Genomic DNA, 15018 nt, shown 5'->3' with positions numbered 1-15018 from the left:
AAGCTGGAGGACTTTGGAGTATTCACAACCACCACGTTACATAAGGATGGTAAATATTTAACTCGTAGAGAGGTTTTGGGATTATATTGGGATAATGCATATAAAGCGCTTAGCACAGCGCCTGGCACACAGTAAGAGCTTAGCTAATATTAATTGTTGTTTCCCTTCGCTTGCCTCTACTCTCTCCACTCGCTTCCGCCGGCTCCATTCATTCTTTTCCAAGGACATGCAGGGGGCGGGCCCACTTCCCCCTCCGCCCCACCCAAGCTCCGCCCCTCACTTCTGCCCCGATTGGTTGCTGAGAGGCGGAGCGGAGGGAAGAGCCCAGTCCGAAGCGGTGGGGGCGGGACGCATGCGCGGGCTGGGAGGGGTGGAGGAGGAGAGGAAGAGCTGCCGGAAGTAGGCGGCAGAGGTGGTGGCAGGGCCGGCAGCAGCTGCCTGGGAAACCGAGGCGCGGAACGCACGGCTCGCACACAGGCAGGCCTGGGGGTCGTCTCTGCGCCCGGCACGCAGGAGGCCTGAGCGACCCCCTTGCCTGGGCTGAGGATCCCTGCCTGGTCCGGCAGCCTCGTCGGGACACGGGTCTTTCCCTAAGCCCGCCAGGGGGCGCCACGCTGAGGGGCTGCAGAGTCGGGGGCTGGTGCGGCTGACCCGAGAAGGGGTGCCGGGCCGGGCGGTGGGAGAGGGCTCTCCCCCGCTCAGGAGGTGCCCCTGGGCGGGGGACCAGCTCCGGGCTGAGGCAGGGGTTTCTGGGGGCGAGGAGGGCGCGTCGCCCTCTGCCCCCGCCGGCACCCTGGCCATGACGGGCAAATCGGTGAAGGACGTGGATCGGTACCAGGCGGTCCTAGCCAACCTGCTGCTGGAGGAGGATAACAAGTTTTGTGCGGACTGCCAGTCTAAAGGTAGCGCATCCCTCCTGGCGGGCGAGGGGTCCAGCCTCCGGGCGGCACGGGGGAGGCGGCCGGTGTGGGGAGGGGGCGGTCTCTGGAGCTTAGGTGGCCTGGATCATCTAAATGGTAACGCGTGCTACCGTTGCTGATGAGGCTGCTAGGTGTTCTGCGGCGCCGGGATTGGTGTGGGGAGAGGTTGCGAGGGCGAGTGTGTGTGGTTGGGGGGTGGGGCGGTGGTGGTGTGGGTGGAAGTGGCGTGGTGTGTGCAGGTGAGAATGTCTGTATTTCAGGGCTCTGAATGAGTTCTGGGCCGACTGTCAGTCCAGAGGCAGCCCAAAGCTCGCAGCCTTCCGCTTGCAAAGCTGGGGGCGAACTGCGGTGGTGCGCGCGGGGGTGGGGGTGGGGGCGGGGAGAAGCGAGATGACGGGGAGGAAAACTGCTTAAATGATTAAAGGTGGTGAGCGTCGCTGCCTGCTATTTGGTTAGCAGTTCTATCTGTCATTTTACAGCCTTGTTGAGATCTGACAGAGCGCTTAGGTGGCTTTCCTCTTTCTGGATGTGTGGAGGGGGGAACTGCCTTATGCAGTGACACAGTGCGGACTTCTAGACAGCCTAGCCCTGGCTTGTGGAGTGTGTTGGAGGCCTGATGTGTGTGTGGTGGCAGAAACTAGCAGACTGTGTCTGTAGTGCAGGATTGGTTTAATCAGTGCGGAGGAGGAAGCAAGGGATACATCGAATTTGTTGCTTTTATGGCCATCACGCTTCTAAAGGTGAAATATGACCATTGTAGATTGGCAGAGCCATTTAGTCTTTGTTTTCTGTGCCCTCAAAGATTCATGATTTGATACAATTACAAATCAGTATGCTACAAAAGCTCGGTTATTAGTGAAATATTTGCACTCGAAATTGATAGATTATAAATATTTTGTTTCCTTATTTTCTTTCTTAATTCTTTGGAATATAAATTGGAGAAGTTGGGAAAATTCTTTTCCTTTTTGGTTTGGGTAGAAAGGGATATATTTTGGGAGCTATTGTTAATTTACTTTTGTTCATAATGCAGTGAATTTGCCTGGATTGTTTGCCATATAGCATGTTGGGTGTATAGTACACAACAAAGGTTCAAATGGATTTGTATTTATCAATATTGAGAAAGGAAGTACATGCTTAATTGATGCTTTCACTTAATTACCTTTTATTTTAGAGAAGTAAGGTTTTTGTTCTTTGTTTTTAGTTTTGACTGCGTTGGGTCTTCGTTGCTTGCACGCGGGCTTTTCTCCGGTTGCGGCAAGCGGGGGCTACTCTTCGTTGCGGTGCGCGGGTTTCTCATTGTGGTGGCTTCTCTTGCTGGGAGCACAGGCTCTAGGCACGTGAGCTTCCGTAGTTGTGGCACACGGGCTCAGCAGTGTGGCTCGCGGGCTCTAGAGCGCAGCCGCAGTAGTTGTGGTGCACAAGCTTAGTTGCTCCATGGCATGTGGGATCTTCCCGGACCAGGGCTCGAACCCGTGTCCCCTGCATTGGCAGGCAGATTCTTAACCACTGCGCCACCAGGGAAGTCCGAGAAGTAAGGTTATTGAAGGAGAACAGGAGACAGACACTTTTATTTGGACACCTCGTAGTATATTTTAGTACCCTTTACCAATGGATAAATGGCATGTGCCATTAGGAAAGCAGGTCGCCAGACTTCTCTCCTAAATTTTTGCACTGGCAATAATTCATTTTTAAAAGTACTTTAGAATCAATTTACGTTGAGTAAGTTAATTTCTTATAGTTGACTCGTGAAATCTTGTGCTAGATCTATTGGAAGATTTGGTTTAAAATTTAAGAGTATATCTCTTGGTTTTACTCAAATTCCCTTGTGTCCTCAGTTGACAGATCTTGAGTCACAGTGAAGCAACCCACTGGAGTGAGCATTGCTACATTTGGGGAGTCAGATGCCATTTTGATGATTAGTACCACCCCCATCCCCTATTTTGCATACCACTCTTATACTTACTCATATTCCTATAAAATATAGCACATGGAAGAGAGGTTGATTCATCACTTCTTCCTCCAAATTTTCCGTTGCTCTTTATCAACAGAATTACTGGGGATCAGGTAATAAAACATTAGTCAATTCATTCTTAATGAAAGCTAGTGACTGCTGGCCTGTAAACTTTATTAACTGCTCTTGCTAGTAGAATCCTGGTTCCTGAAACAATTTCTTTTCACAAATTAGCTTTACCTTTTGGCTTGGTGGCTTCAGTGACTTGGCCATTGTATTAAAAAGGAGATGACAATGTGTCAGTCAGTCATCTTTCAGTTAAGACATTTGTTGTGGCCTCAGTTTATCCAGTTTGTGAATTAGCTAGCCCCTTCCACTCTTTCAACTCCTTTTACTCATTTTCCCTCTCCTTTTTCCTGATTTTAGTTGTTGTAATCATCATGTGGACAAATGTCAGACCATGGAAGGAAGAGACGCTTGCATCTGTAGATTAAGTTAGCTGTTAAACTCTGGTAAAAATAAGTAATAATAATACATTTAGTGGGAGGAGGAATTTTAAAGCTGTAGGCTAAAATGAGGTTTGCACTTGAGTATTTATCTGTAGGTCTCATGTCCTTTCTTCCTTAGAAAACTGAGAGCTTAATTGTATAGGACCTGGTGAGTGACTGCTTGCTAATCCATTAATATAAAATCAGATGATGTAGCCCTGAACTGCAGACCTTTGAGCAGGTATTTTTGTAATGTTCCAAAATAACTCTGGCAATAAGTTTGTTTTAAAAAAAATCTTAAACTGATTTAAGCATGATATTATCTTTAGATATGTAATTTGAACATCAGAATAGAGAATAAACATGTGTTCTCTTTGTATAGTACAAGTTTTGTTGGTCCTGGGGTTTTTTAACTCTCTTGAGCATGAGACTCACCAGTTTCCGGTACCTCTAAGGCATTGAAATAATTTCTGTGTGGGAACGGAGGCTGCTTTGGTATTGCCTTTAAAAAAATGCTGTGACTTGCTTTAGGCTGAAAGATGTGGTTTCATCATCCAAAGCCCTTAAGTTATTGTGACCTTTAGGGTAAAATTTTGGACTGACTTAAGTTGTGGAAGAACAGAGGACAAATATACTGGAAATTTCAGATATGTTAATGGTTAATTCCATCTAGTTGAGGCCAGGTTCCATTTTTGGATAGACTGTTGGTGGGGTTATACTGGTCTAAGGTTTAATCTTTAGCTCTGCAGTTGCATATTTTATCAGTGTGCCTGGAATAACCCCTAATCAACCTTGTCAAAGACTGGTTTAGGACTTTCCTGGTGGCACAGTGGTTAAGAATCCGCCTGCCAACGCAGGGGACACTGGTTTGAGCCCTGGTCCAGGAAGATCCCACATGCCGTGGAACAACAAAAGACTTGTTTAAACTGGACACTGTCTTATTTACCAAATACTTATTTACTTATTTACCTTTCTGATGACCTGAATACTTATATCCACTGTTGGGACATTCCTTTCTCAGTATCAAGGTTAGTGAAAAATTGAGAGCTGTTTAATGAGCAAAGAATTAGAATGGAAGAAATTTGATGGTCTTGAGGAATGTTTACTTCCAACTGTGAAATACCACATGGAATTCTGGAGTCTGACAAAAACTTTGTAATACCTTTTTACTTCTCTGTTCTTCTGCTACATCCCATTTCTGAAATGTTTCACTTTGAGTCACCTAACCATTGCCTTTGTTCCAACTCCCATTATGTATTCTTAAATTTCAATTCACTTTTTGCAAAACCACTTTCACGTGGTTCAAAATTCAAAAAGTTCAAAAGGGAATATGTACAGTGAAAAGTTGTGTTCCCGTCCCTGACCCTTAGCCACCATTTTCCAGTGCTTCTTCAAGTAACCACTGTTAATAATTTCTTATGTGACTTTTAAGAGATAGTATATGCATGGACAAAAAACCTACATTTAAATATATTTCTTTTCAGTGCTTTTATGCAAATAGTAGCATGTTACCCACAGTTCATGGCGCCTGGCATTTTTCAGTCCACAGTATAACGTGGAGGGCATGGAGATTCTCTCTCCATGCACATTAAAGAGCGTCCCCATTCTTTCAGGGTATTAAGTTGAAAGATATGCGTAAGTGATTTGGAAACATCTACTCTCACTGAAGTCATCTTAGAAAGTGTCCTAGGCCCATCCATAGCACAGGTAGGCTCTCCTTTCAGGTGGCAAAGAATCAGAGCTGTAGACTTTTGATGTTGGAACATACAGTTAAACTCCATTACTCTGCTTATTTTAGCTTTGTGACCTTCAGCACACTACCTTTCTCAGTTTAATTTTCCTCATTTGAAAAATAAAAATGCGTCGTAAACTAAAGTGTTACACAAATGTAAGCATTATTTATTATTACCATTGCTGAACTTGTTTATTTTATCGTGATTTTATTCATTTCACTTTCAGACTTTATTCCCTTAAATACTCTAGTTACTGGAAGCCACAGTTAGAATGACTCACTGAATAACTCACCGAATAAAAAAACCACCTAGTTTTTAAGCCAAAACCATTTCCTATAGGACTTTATGGTACCCTTGAGGATGGTCTCTGGATGTTTCCTGACTCTTCAAAGTTGTATGAAAGGTTAAACCAGGGAATCTTTCTGTAGACTTTTTAAAAAAAATATTAGTCCCAAATTTTAACTCTGGTAAATTAATCTCTAGCTTTGTTTTACTTTTGTTTTCTGACAATAGCTAAATCATTGCTTGTTAAATATCATTCCTTAGAAATGAACATTCCTATCAATTTTTAATTATTTTAGCTGTATCTGTGGCACCTGTTAAGAGATTTTTTTAAATTGCATCAGATCCAGACAACAGAAGGAATTTCCTTCCATCTCCAGTTGTTAAACACCCTTCTCCAGCCAAGATCAAATAACTTTCTGGCTTTTTACAGCTAATGCACCTTAACTCTGACAGTTGTAGTTAGGTTGACACAGGTTTTTTGTTTGTTTTTTTGCGGTACGCGGGCCTCTCCACTGTTGTGGCCTCTCCCGTTGCGGAGCACAGGCTGCGGACGCGCAGGCTCAGCGGCCATGGCTCACGGGCCCAGCCGCTCCGCGGCATGTGGGATCTTCCCGGACCGGGGCACGAACCCATGTCCCCTGCATAGGCAGGCGGACTCTCAACCACTGCGCCACCAGGGAAGCCTGACACAGTTTTACTGAAAGTAATTTATAAAAGTCCCCATTAGGTTGTCCTTTAATATCAACTTGTTAAACCTGTTCCCTGGGAGATACTTTCCTATTCGTTCTCCTTGCCATTATCCAGTGGCAGTGGGATAGATAGAGAATACAAAATGCCTTATCTTTTAAGAACTCTTTGCAAGCCTGAGAGTACAATCCCACACTATATATATTCATTCAGAAAACAGTTCTTAAGCACCTGCTTTGTGTCAAACACTGTACCAAGACATGTAGATTAAAAGATAGAGCCTTTGGTTTCAAGGATTTTATAGTGTAATGGGCAAGCAGATGTGTAAGCAGATAAATGATGCAATGTAGTAATTATCATTGAAGGATTGTGTACAGGGAGCAATGAAAGCATTGAAGAAAGCAAAAGTCTGCCTAGGAAGTCATGGCTCAGAGAGACAAGTAGGCTATGTCTTGAATGATAAGCATGACTTTGTCAGGTGAATTTAGTGCATTCCAGGCAGAGGAAGCAAAATGTGCAGTAGCCAAGATGTGCTGTACCGTGTGTGTGTGTGTGTGTGTGTGTGTGTGTGTGTGTGTGTGTGAGAGAGAGAGAGAGAGAGAGAGAGAGAGAGAGAGAGAGATTCTTTAGTATATTGTCACTACATGTTGGGGATTGGCAAGGGATAAGGTAGGCAGAGACCCATAAGGTTAAAATCCTAGCTCTGTAGTTTACTTGCTGTATGGCATTGAGATTATGCATATGCTTTAGACTCCCTGTTGTGTAAGAAGAGCCCCTAGTATTGGAAGTCCACCTGCTACTCAAATGGAATTATAAATATTACAAACACGAAATGTTCTCTAACTGCTGCGTAGGAAGGAAGGTCTGAGTATTGTGCCCACTAGGTCTCCATGGAAGTGTACCCTCATGAGTACATTAAACTATCTTAGAGAAGTCTAGTGAAACGTCAGCAGTAGATGTCATATGCCATTTCTGGAGTTGATGATGTTGAATTTTGAGGCTGAGCGTGCTCTCATACTCAAGCAGTCTAAGAGTGTTGAATATTTGAGTGCGCCCTTGGTTGTTCAGTGCTTAGGATGTGTAAACAGGCAGTTGCAGCCACATCTCTCAGTATACCTTTCAACAAATCTATCGCTTTCAAATAAATCAGAAAATTTCCTTCTTTCTGCATTTTTCATCTGATGTCATTATGGTATGTAGGTGGCAGCTTTCTTGGGCACAGTTGTCTATATTACTGTTCACCACATGAGTCATTGTTGGCTTCTGTTCTGCCTGAAAATTCCATCTTGGAAATAATGTCATGCAGCTGGAGACCACAACACGTTACTCGTTATGAATATTGCAGCTGGCTTAGTATGTTATGTTGGAAGCTACCTGTGTCATAAGGGAGAGATAAAGTGACATATTAAATGGACTCAGACTCAATTCCTCCAAATGATATCCCCTGTGAAAAAGATGCCCAGCAAGAATCTGCATAAAACACACATGTGTTTTACATTCTAAGCATATAGTGCCTAACTTTTGTCATTGTGTCTGCTTAAATCCTTATCACAGTTATACTTCTGTTTGAGCAAGTGGCCAGTTTAAGTAGATACTAACTTTGAAGAAGTTCTGTGTTGGCCCCTGGAGTGTGACAGTTCAGCATACCACATTGAAAAGGTAGGAACCAAGTCTATGTAGAGTAGAACCCCTTAAAGTTAATTCACTTTTACCAAATTCCTCTATTGCTAAAGAAATATTCCTCTGCTAGTTAACTTCTTAAAATTGCAACTTGCTACAGTTAACACATCCACTAGAATGTAAGCTCCATGAGGGCAGGGGTTTTGTGCCTGTTTTGTTCACTATAGTATTCCTGGCACCTAGAACAATGGTTGGCACAGGTCAGGCTCTCAGTAAATATTTGTTTGCACAGTATAAATCCTTTGTTTCTTATTAGAAGAAATCCTTTATAAGTTATCTGAATATTTGTGTAATTCTTAGGAAAGCTAAGTTTTAAAATATATTTTAAAGTCAGGGACCCTTCAGAGAAACAGAAAGCACTGTAGGTGGTACAAGCAGAGGGAATTTAATATGGAATAGTTTTCATAGGTGATACAAGAGCCAAGAGGTCAATGGGGTGGTGAGACAACCCAGAGATTGGCAACACCTGGGAGCTCCTAGGCCCCTAAGGAAATTAGAAGCTGCTGGTGTCACCAAAGGCCAGAAGCCTGAGCCATCTGCTGTGAACTAGAAGGCTGGAAAGAAGAGCTGTCTGGTGGCAGCTGGAACTCAGACCAAGTAAGATAGAGAGCATTACCCTGGCTTCCCTCCTTCTCCTGCCTTTCCTCATCAGTGCCTCCCATTGGTGGAACTCAGAAATCAGTTGGCAAGGGAGCCTGGGAGATGTAGTTCCTTGTGATAGTATAGAGCAAGGGGAGGATCCAAGCTGAGACAGGCAAAGGCACAAAGGCACTTAAATCTCCAAGATGTAATTCTTTCTCCTTGTAAGTAAACAGTTATTTTGGACAAGCAATAAGAAGGGTTTTCAGGCAGATAACCTCTTGTGCTTCAAAAGGATCTAGGATCTTAACTGTTGCTGAAACAGTAAATTAGTCCTGGGAAGTAATGTAACTTTTATATAGCCATTGCCTATATAACTAGGATGTGCGGATTCTGTGGAATCTGTATGTGACTTTTGGTCTCCACCAGGACAATTTATCGTTTGGCTACTCAGAAAATAAGTTCCCACCCTGTTAATTCTGGGAAGCCTTAAGCATGATGTGTATGCACTGAGCTTGTCCCATCTACAGCTAAAAACTTTGAGTCCGTAACACTTAAGAGGTACAAAGAGAGTTTTGAGGATTGCAGCCTTAAAACGTGGTACAGATTAGACTTTCCTTGATCGTTAAGGAAGTTTTCCTTGTGCCACGTATCTTTTTAAATAGTTTGATCGGTTTGCCTGTGCCGCACGCCCCCCCGATTCAGTCCGGTTACCACTAGGTGAGAGAGGTAAGATCACTGGACATACTATCTTCTATACTGAACCTGAAAAATAAAAAATATTTTGTCTTATTTGGAAGGTTGCTGCTGTTCCATTTAAAGACAAAGCTTCTCAAGTTATGGCTACTGGTTTTCTCCTTGATTATAAAGTGTTTAATGAGTTACATGATACAAATTTAGCACTTTCTAGAAGTGCTTTTCTTGTCAATCAGGTCACCTGCCTTTGGGCGCCTGCCACGTTAATGGAATTGGTGGAACTAGGCCAACAAGCGTTTTCAGTGGAGTGTGAGTATGTTTGCTTTTAGGCTGTTATTTTCCACAGAAGCTATGGATAAGGAACCCTCATCGAGTAAAGTTACCAATGGTTAAAAAAAAAAAAATTGCATAGGTTTCATTGTTTTTCTCTTTTCTCCAAAAATTAATTTCCTCTTAGCAGGTACTACTATAATTCACAGATGTGATTGAAGTGTAATTTGGTATTGTAAAAAGCGTATCAGCCTGCTTCCCAGAGCACCAGTTGTTCCCATCCAGTCCATTTTACCTTAAGAGGTACATCTATGCGTTTTTGAAGCCTCGTGTTGAATAATTACAATATTGCACTACTGTGTTTGACTCTTCCATTTCCCAAACTTTCTCCTTCCCTACCCCACTCTTCTGGATCCTATATTTCCCCACAGGCTTTGTGGATGCTGGTCCATTGATGGCTGAACTGCAGGTCCCTTCCCAGTGGAAAACCCCAGAGATGAGCCAAATCTGCCTTCATCTGTGGCCATCCATCAGTGTAAGGTTGCCCTGGTGGTTGTCTTCAGTTTGTCCACCACTCCCCCTGACCCCCATGCTCCCTCCTGTGTGGCTGAAACGCCCTGGAATCCCACCTTTGTAACATATTGCTGGGATTTTTTTTTTTTTTATTGCTGCTCGTTTTCGTTTTCAAGTAATGTTAAGTAGTTTTCTGACTATTTTTGTTGACCATAGCCCTCTTTTTCCCCATTTGTATATTTCCTATGGGTATTCTGGTTTGATTTTTACATACCTGTAGGATATGGTTTATTTAGAAAGTACTGGACTTCATAAGCCCACTTGGAAAATGCTCTGTTCATCCTTATTTAACTTCAAGTCAAAATTTTCAAAAAGAAATGTCTTAATCGGAAACAATGAGAACTGGATCCCTCAGGCTTCGTGTCATTTCTCCTCACCCAAAAAACAAATGTGTAACTTTCTCATTTTATCATGTGTTGAAAATAGTAGAGCAAAGGCAGGAGGAAGAGAGACCTACTCTCAGCTGTAGCTGATAAGCCTGTCGCAGCATAGAGATGTGAGAAAATAGAGCACCTCTTCTTTTCCTCTATTGCAAATAGCCATACTGTCTTTCACAGCAGTTGCTAGTGATGGGAAGGTGATAAATCCCGATATGCCTCTACCTCAGCGCTTACACCTTTAGATGTGAGTTTACATGTTAATCCTACAATGTTACTTCCTGAAGTACACACGAAGTACATTTTAACTTCTTCCTCTTTTCTTGTCTTAGTGGAAGTCCCCTCTGTGTGTGTGTGTATTTAGAAATGAAATCTCTAGTGTTTCAAGCCTTGAGTTAAAAACTGTGTCTTAATATTGTTTAGATGGTTTTTGTTCTAATGCCTTCGAAAAATAATTTCGTACAGAATTTTCCATGTGAACTGGTAATATCATATGCTGGTGAGGGAAAGGGCATTGGTGGCTTTTCTTGTTGATACTTTACCACTTGTGTTATAACTGACCCAAGCCCTCTGATGAGAAATAGGAAGGAAACTCCCTGTTCTAATCACGATGCTTGTGTTCAAAATAGCTGGCAACACCAGACCTAATGGAAACCAATTTGTGTGACAGCTGATTTGAAAAAGAAAGAAAGAAAAGATTCAGGCTCTTCTGCTATGTTGAAAGCATTTTTATTGAAATAATACCTATAAGGACTGGGGACTTTGTCTCTGTGAAGGTAGATGTGAGGGGTTGGGTTGGAGGAACTGTTTCAGACCGAGGAGAATTTTGAGCAAAGGTCTTTCGTAGAGTGTGAGTGCTATTATTAACGTTAATAGCTTTTATGTGAGAGAAAGGAAGCATCATTAAATACAGCATTGGAATCAGGAAGATTCTAAATCACTCCTCTGAGCATTCTGACTTGGTTTTGAGCCTAGTCTGTGAATAGGCACCAGGCACAAGTGACTCAAATCAAGGACAGAGTAAAAATAAGGCTCAGTTTCATTAGACTTCTTATGCATATAAGGGGAAAAAAGGGACTTCCTTGGCGGTCCAGTGGTTAAGACTCCTTGCTTCCACTGCAGGGGGCGGGGGTTTGATCCCCAGTCATGGAACTAAGATCCCACATGCTGGATGACCAAAAAGAAAAAAGAAAAAAGAAAAAAAAAGTTGTTACCATAGGAACAGACTCTCAGACCAGTTGTGCTTATTAGCTAAACATCATTAAATGCTTTTCCTTAAAAAACAAAAACTTTATTTTTTCTCATTATGAAAGTTATTCGTATTTGTGATGAATATCATTGGAAAGTATGAAAAAGTATGATGCAGAAGATATTTCATATAATCCTTATCACCCATTTTTTATTTCAGCTTATACTATAATAATTTATATCATTATTATTTTGCTTAACATTTATCATAAGCATTTTTCATGACATTAAAAACATTTAAATGCCTTTATTGTATTTCATTGTTTGAATATATCATTACTTAACTCTTGCCCAATTGTTGGACCCTTGGGTCTTAATTTTTCAGTGTTATAAGATAATGAGACATTGTGAATTTTTGTGTTGCTGTGAGACTAATGGGTTATTTATGTGTTCAGAGTTGAGTAGTTATGTGCACCCTCTAATTTTAAGGAGTTGTCAGGGAGTCCTCTGGGTTAAGCCCATGTAGGGATGTCCTTGCTGTGGGGGCAGTTCATTTTGAACTGCCTCATGGCAGTGGACATTTGAGACAAGGAGCACAGAGAGCTGAGGAGAATCCAGGCTTGACCATAAGGAACAGGTTTATGGGACATGATCACAGCAAGATGGGCCAAGATATAGTCTTATATCTCACGTGCAATTTCCACATTATATACTTGGTATGTGGAAATACTGTTGGGCCGTTTATCAGCATCTTATGTTGTTCATACAGGCCTCCTTCACTTAAACTCAGTCCACTGAGAAGAAGGATTAGAAGCCCTACATTGGTGGAAAGGGGATAACAGCTACTGTTTTTTGTTTTTGTTTTACAAAGCTTTCCTTAGACTGTGAATTCCATGAGGACTGGGACTGAGTCCCGTGTTTTCCTGTTAGCCAGAGCACAGCATCGGGTAGTGTCTGTGTCTCTGTCGTGAACACTATTCTAGTTATGCGTGTTCAGATCATAATCTTGTTTAGTTTTTTGAAAGTCACCCTCATACTCTTAACTCAGATATTTGAAGCTCTGTGACATTGCAGGAAGCCGAGCAGGTGAATCTCAAGGTTTCTCTGTGGCAGTTGCTTCTGTGCACCATGTCTTTTGTGTGTTCTGGCATCTGTACCACCTTGAAAGCTGGAGCCAGTCACAGAGCTGGTATTCTGCCCTTTCCGTAGGAAGTCTCAGTGAGACACACCATTTTAGGGGAAATGGAGCAGGGAGTGTAAAACGGGAGGCTGAAATAGCAGTCCTTTAGCCTTTTTGTGGGCTGGGAGTAAATATTTAGACACTGTCCTCAGGTGCCATAGAGATTAATCATAGCCTTGCATAAGCTTTTAGAAGCTCCCCTTGTTCCTCCTGGAACAGGTTTGTCTAATTTGAAGAACCTTGCTTTGGCTCTTTCGAAGCCGCGATTTTTTTCCCCAAGAGACCTGCCCTGAGTTCCTCTGCGTAATGTCCCCTTTGCAGGAACTTTCTATCCACACAGCTGGCATCTTTCGCCACCCACTGGCACCATACCTTCCGACCCGTACCTCATTATACCCAGTTCTGAAACACCTGGCTTTTGAGAGATAGTGAATATCTTCTTTTGAAAGGGCAAATCTCCACTTTTTGCTCTGCTCCCTTAAGCCAGGGCTGTTTTGATGACTAACATTCTGCGTGTCCCTGGACTAACCATCTGTACTTTGGTCCCAGAATTCATTTCTATTCTGCTGTTTCTGTAGAGATGAAAGTTCTCTAGCTTTTGGATACGGTTGTGATTCAGTTAAACTCGCACTGGTTTTCCATCTGTTTGCCATTGGTTGGGGCTCCTCTGATGTGTTGGGAAAGCTGCACACCGTCGTGGAAGGAAGAAGTTCACGTGTCTGTGGTCTCGTACAACAGTTCATTTGCTGACTCGGAAGGTTTTGAGTAAAGCCTCTCTCTGCCTGTGTGAAAAGCACGAGCTTCCCTTCAAACAAGTGAAAAATGAGTTCTGCCTGGCTGCTTCTCCTTCGCTCTCCTTCACTTCTGGGCTTCCTCTGAGGAAGAGGAACATGGCTGGTAAGGGGTGTGGATGAGCCTTCACATACAAGCTCAGGCCTTGGGCTTTCCAGCAGCAGAGAGTGTGTATGTGAGAAGAGAAAAGAACACCTGAAGAATAGGATATCAATTTAGGGACTATTATTGAGCATCTACTATGTATAACACACATTTAGGGTGTAGAAAAATGATTCTCATTCCAGTCCAGCTGATGATTTCTTCTATGAACTTGGGTAAATGACTTGACCTCCCCGGGCCTTAGACTCTCCAGCTGTGCTTGGACTAGATAATCCTTAAGGTTCTTTCCAGCTTTGGAATTCTGTATCGAAATGTTTATCTGTTTGTTACAGAACAAGAGAAATGGATTTTCCACAGGATTGGCATATTCTTATATCTCACATGCTTCAAACTAAGTGGCTTCAAGATGGTTTCTCAGCACTATTGATGTTATGGATACTTCTTTGTTGAGAGGTTGTCCTGTATAGGAGGTAAAGCAGCATCCTTGGCCTCACCTACTAGATGCCAGTAGCACCCCAACTCTCTGCCAGTTGTGACAACTAAAAATGTCTCCAGACATTGACATTGCCACTTGAGGGGGAAATTGCTTCGGTTGAGAAGCACTGCTCTACAGAAAGAAGAGTGGTACTGTTTGAATGTGGCTATTTTTAATATCTATTTTCATATTGGTCCTCTGATGCTCATTACCTGCCCTGGGGATGGAGGATGAAGAGCAATCTCATTGGTCAAGAGCTCTATCACCTTTCTTTGGTAGCTTCTTCTAAAGATATGCCTCCCCTCAGTGGGCAGGCTTACTTTGCATCTTCAGTATTTTTTTCAGAATATGGGAAGCTATTTGTTGTTGCAAAGAGGAAGCTAAGGCTTTAACGGGAAGTAACTTAAAAAACATAAAGAACTAAATGTCCCCAGGGGGTGAAGACAATAACTTCTAGAGAATCGAGTTAAACATCTGTTTCCTGAAGTGAGCTCATGAGTGATAGGAAATTAGTTTAATTATAATGTCAAGTTTTGAAATATCAGGTTCACCTGGCCGACTTTGAAATAATTGCCCGGCTGTTAGCTCAGCGATCCATCTCTACACACCTCCAACCCCCCAGCCTGATGAAAGCCATTGAGGTAGTGATTGAAATGTTTTAGCTCTCTTATAAGATCTGGGTTTTATCCTCATTGCTTTTGCTACGAAATGTTGGTTTTGTTTTATTTTAAAAATTTTTAACCATTTTTTTGAAGTATAGTTAGTTTATAACATTGTGTTAGTTTCAGGTGTACAGCAAACTGATTCAGTTATATATTTATATATATATATATATATATATTCTTTTTCAGATTCTTTTCCATTTTAGGTTATTAAAAGATATTGAATATAGTTCCCTGTGCTATACAGTAGGTCCTTGTAGTAGTGTGTATATGTTAATCCAACAGTCCTAATTTATCTCTCCCCCACCCCCAAAATGTTCTTTTTAGGTTGAATTACTTTACATTTGTCCCCAGTGTCATCTTTTTCTCATCTCTTTTCA

At 42.4% G+C, this 15018-nt stretch overlaps 1 protein-coding gene across 2 annotated transcripts in view; it reads left to right on the top strand.

Moving 5' to 3' along the window:
• Window positions 1-326: 326 nt before the first annotated feature.
• The window catches only part of SMAP2 (small ArfGAP2), a 46926-nt gene continuing 32234 nt past the window's right edge, over window positions 327-15018 (top strand). The window contains exon 1 of one of the 2 annotated variants that reach the window (XM_059044125.2): window positions 327-902. In XM_059044125.2, the coding sequence (XP_058900108.1) occupies window positions 800-902 (103 nt within the window). In that variant the 5' untranslated portion in view covers window positions 327-799. Of the gene's footprint in view, window positions 903-13161; window positions 13505-15018 lie in introns of those variants that run through there. The other variant, XM_067010462.1, reaches the window with a different exon arrangement.

Source organism: Kogia breviceps, chromosome 1 (genome assembly GCF_026419965.1).
Source record: "Kogia breviceps isolate mKogBre1 chromosome 1, mKogBre1 haplotype 1, whole genome shotgun sequence".
Classification (NCBI taxonomy): Eukaryota; Metazoa; Chordata; class Mammalia; order Artiodactyla; family Physeteridae; genus Kogia; species Kogia breviceps.
The sequence above is the reverse complement of the archived record's forward strand: the minus strand, read 5'-3'. Positions and strand labels throughout refer to the sequence as shown.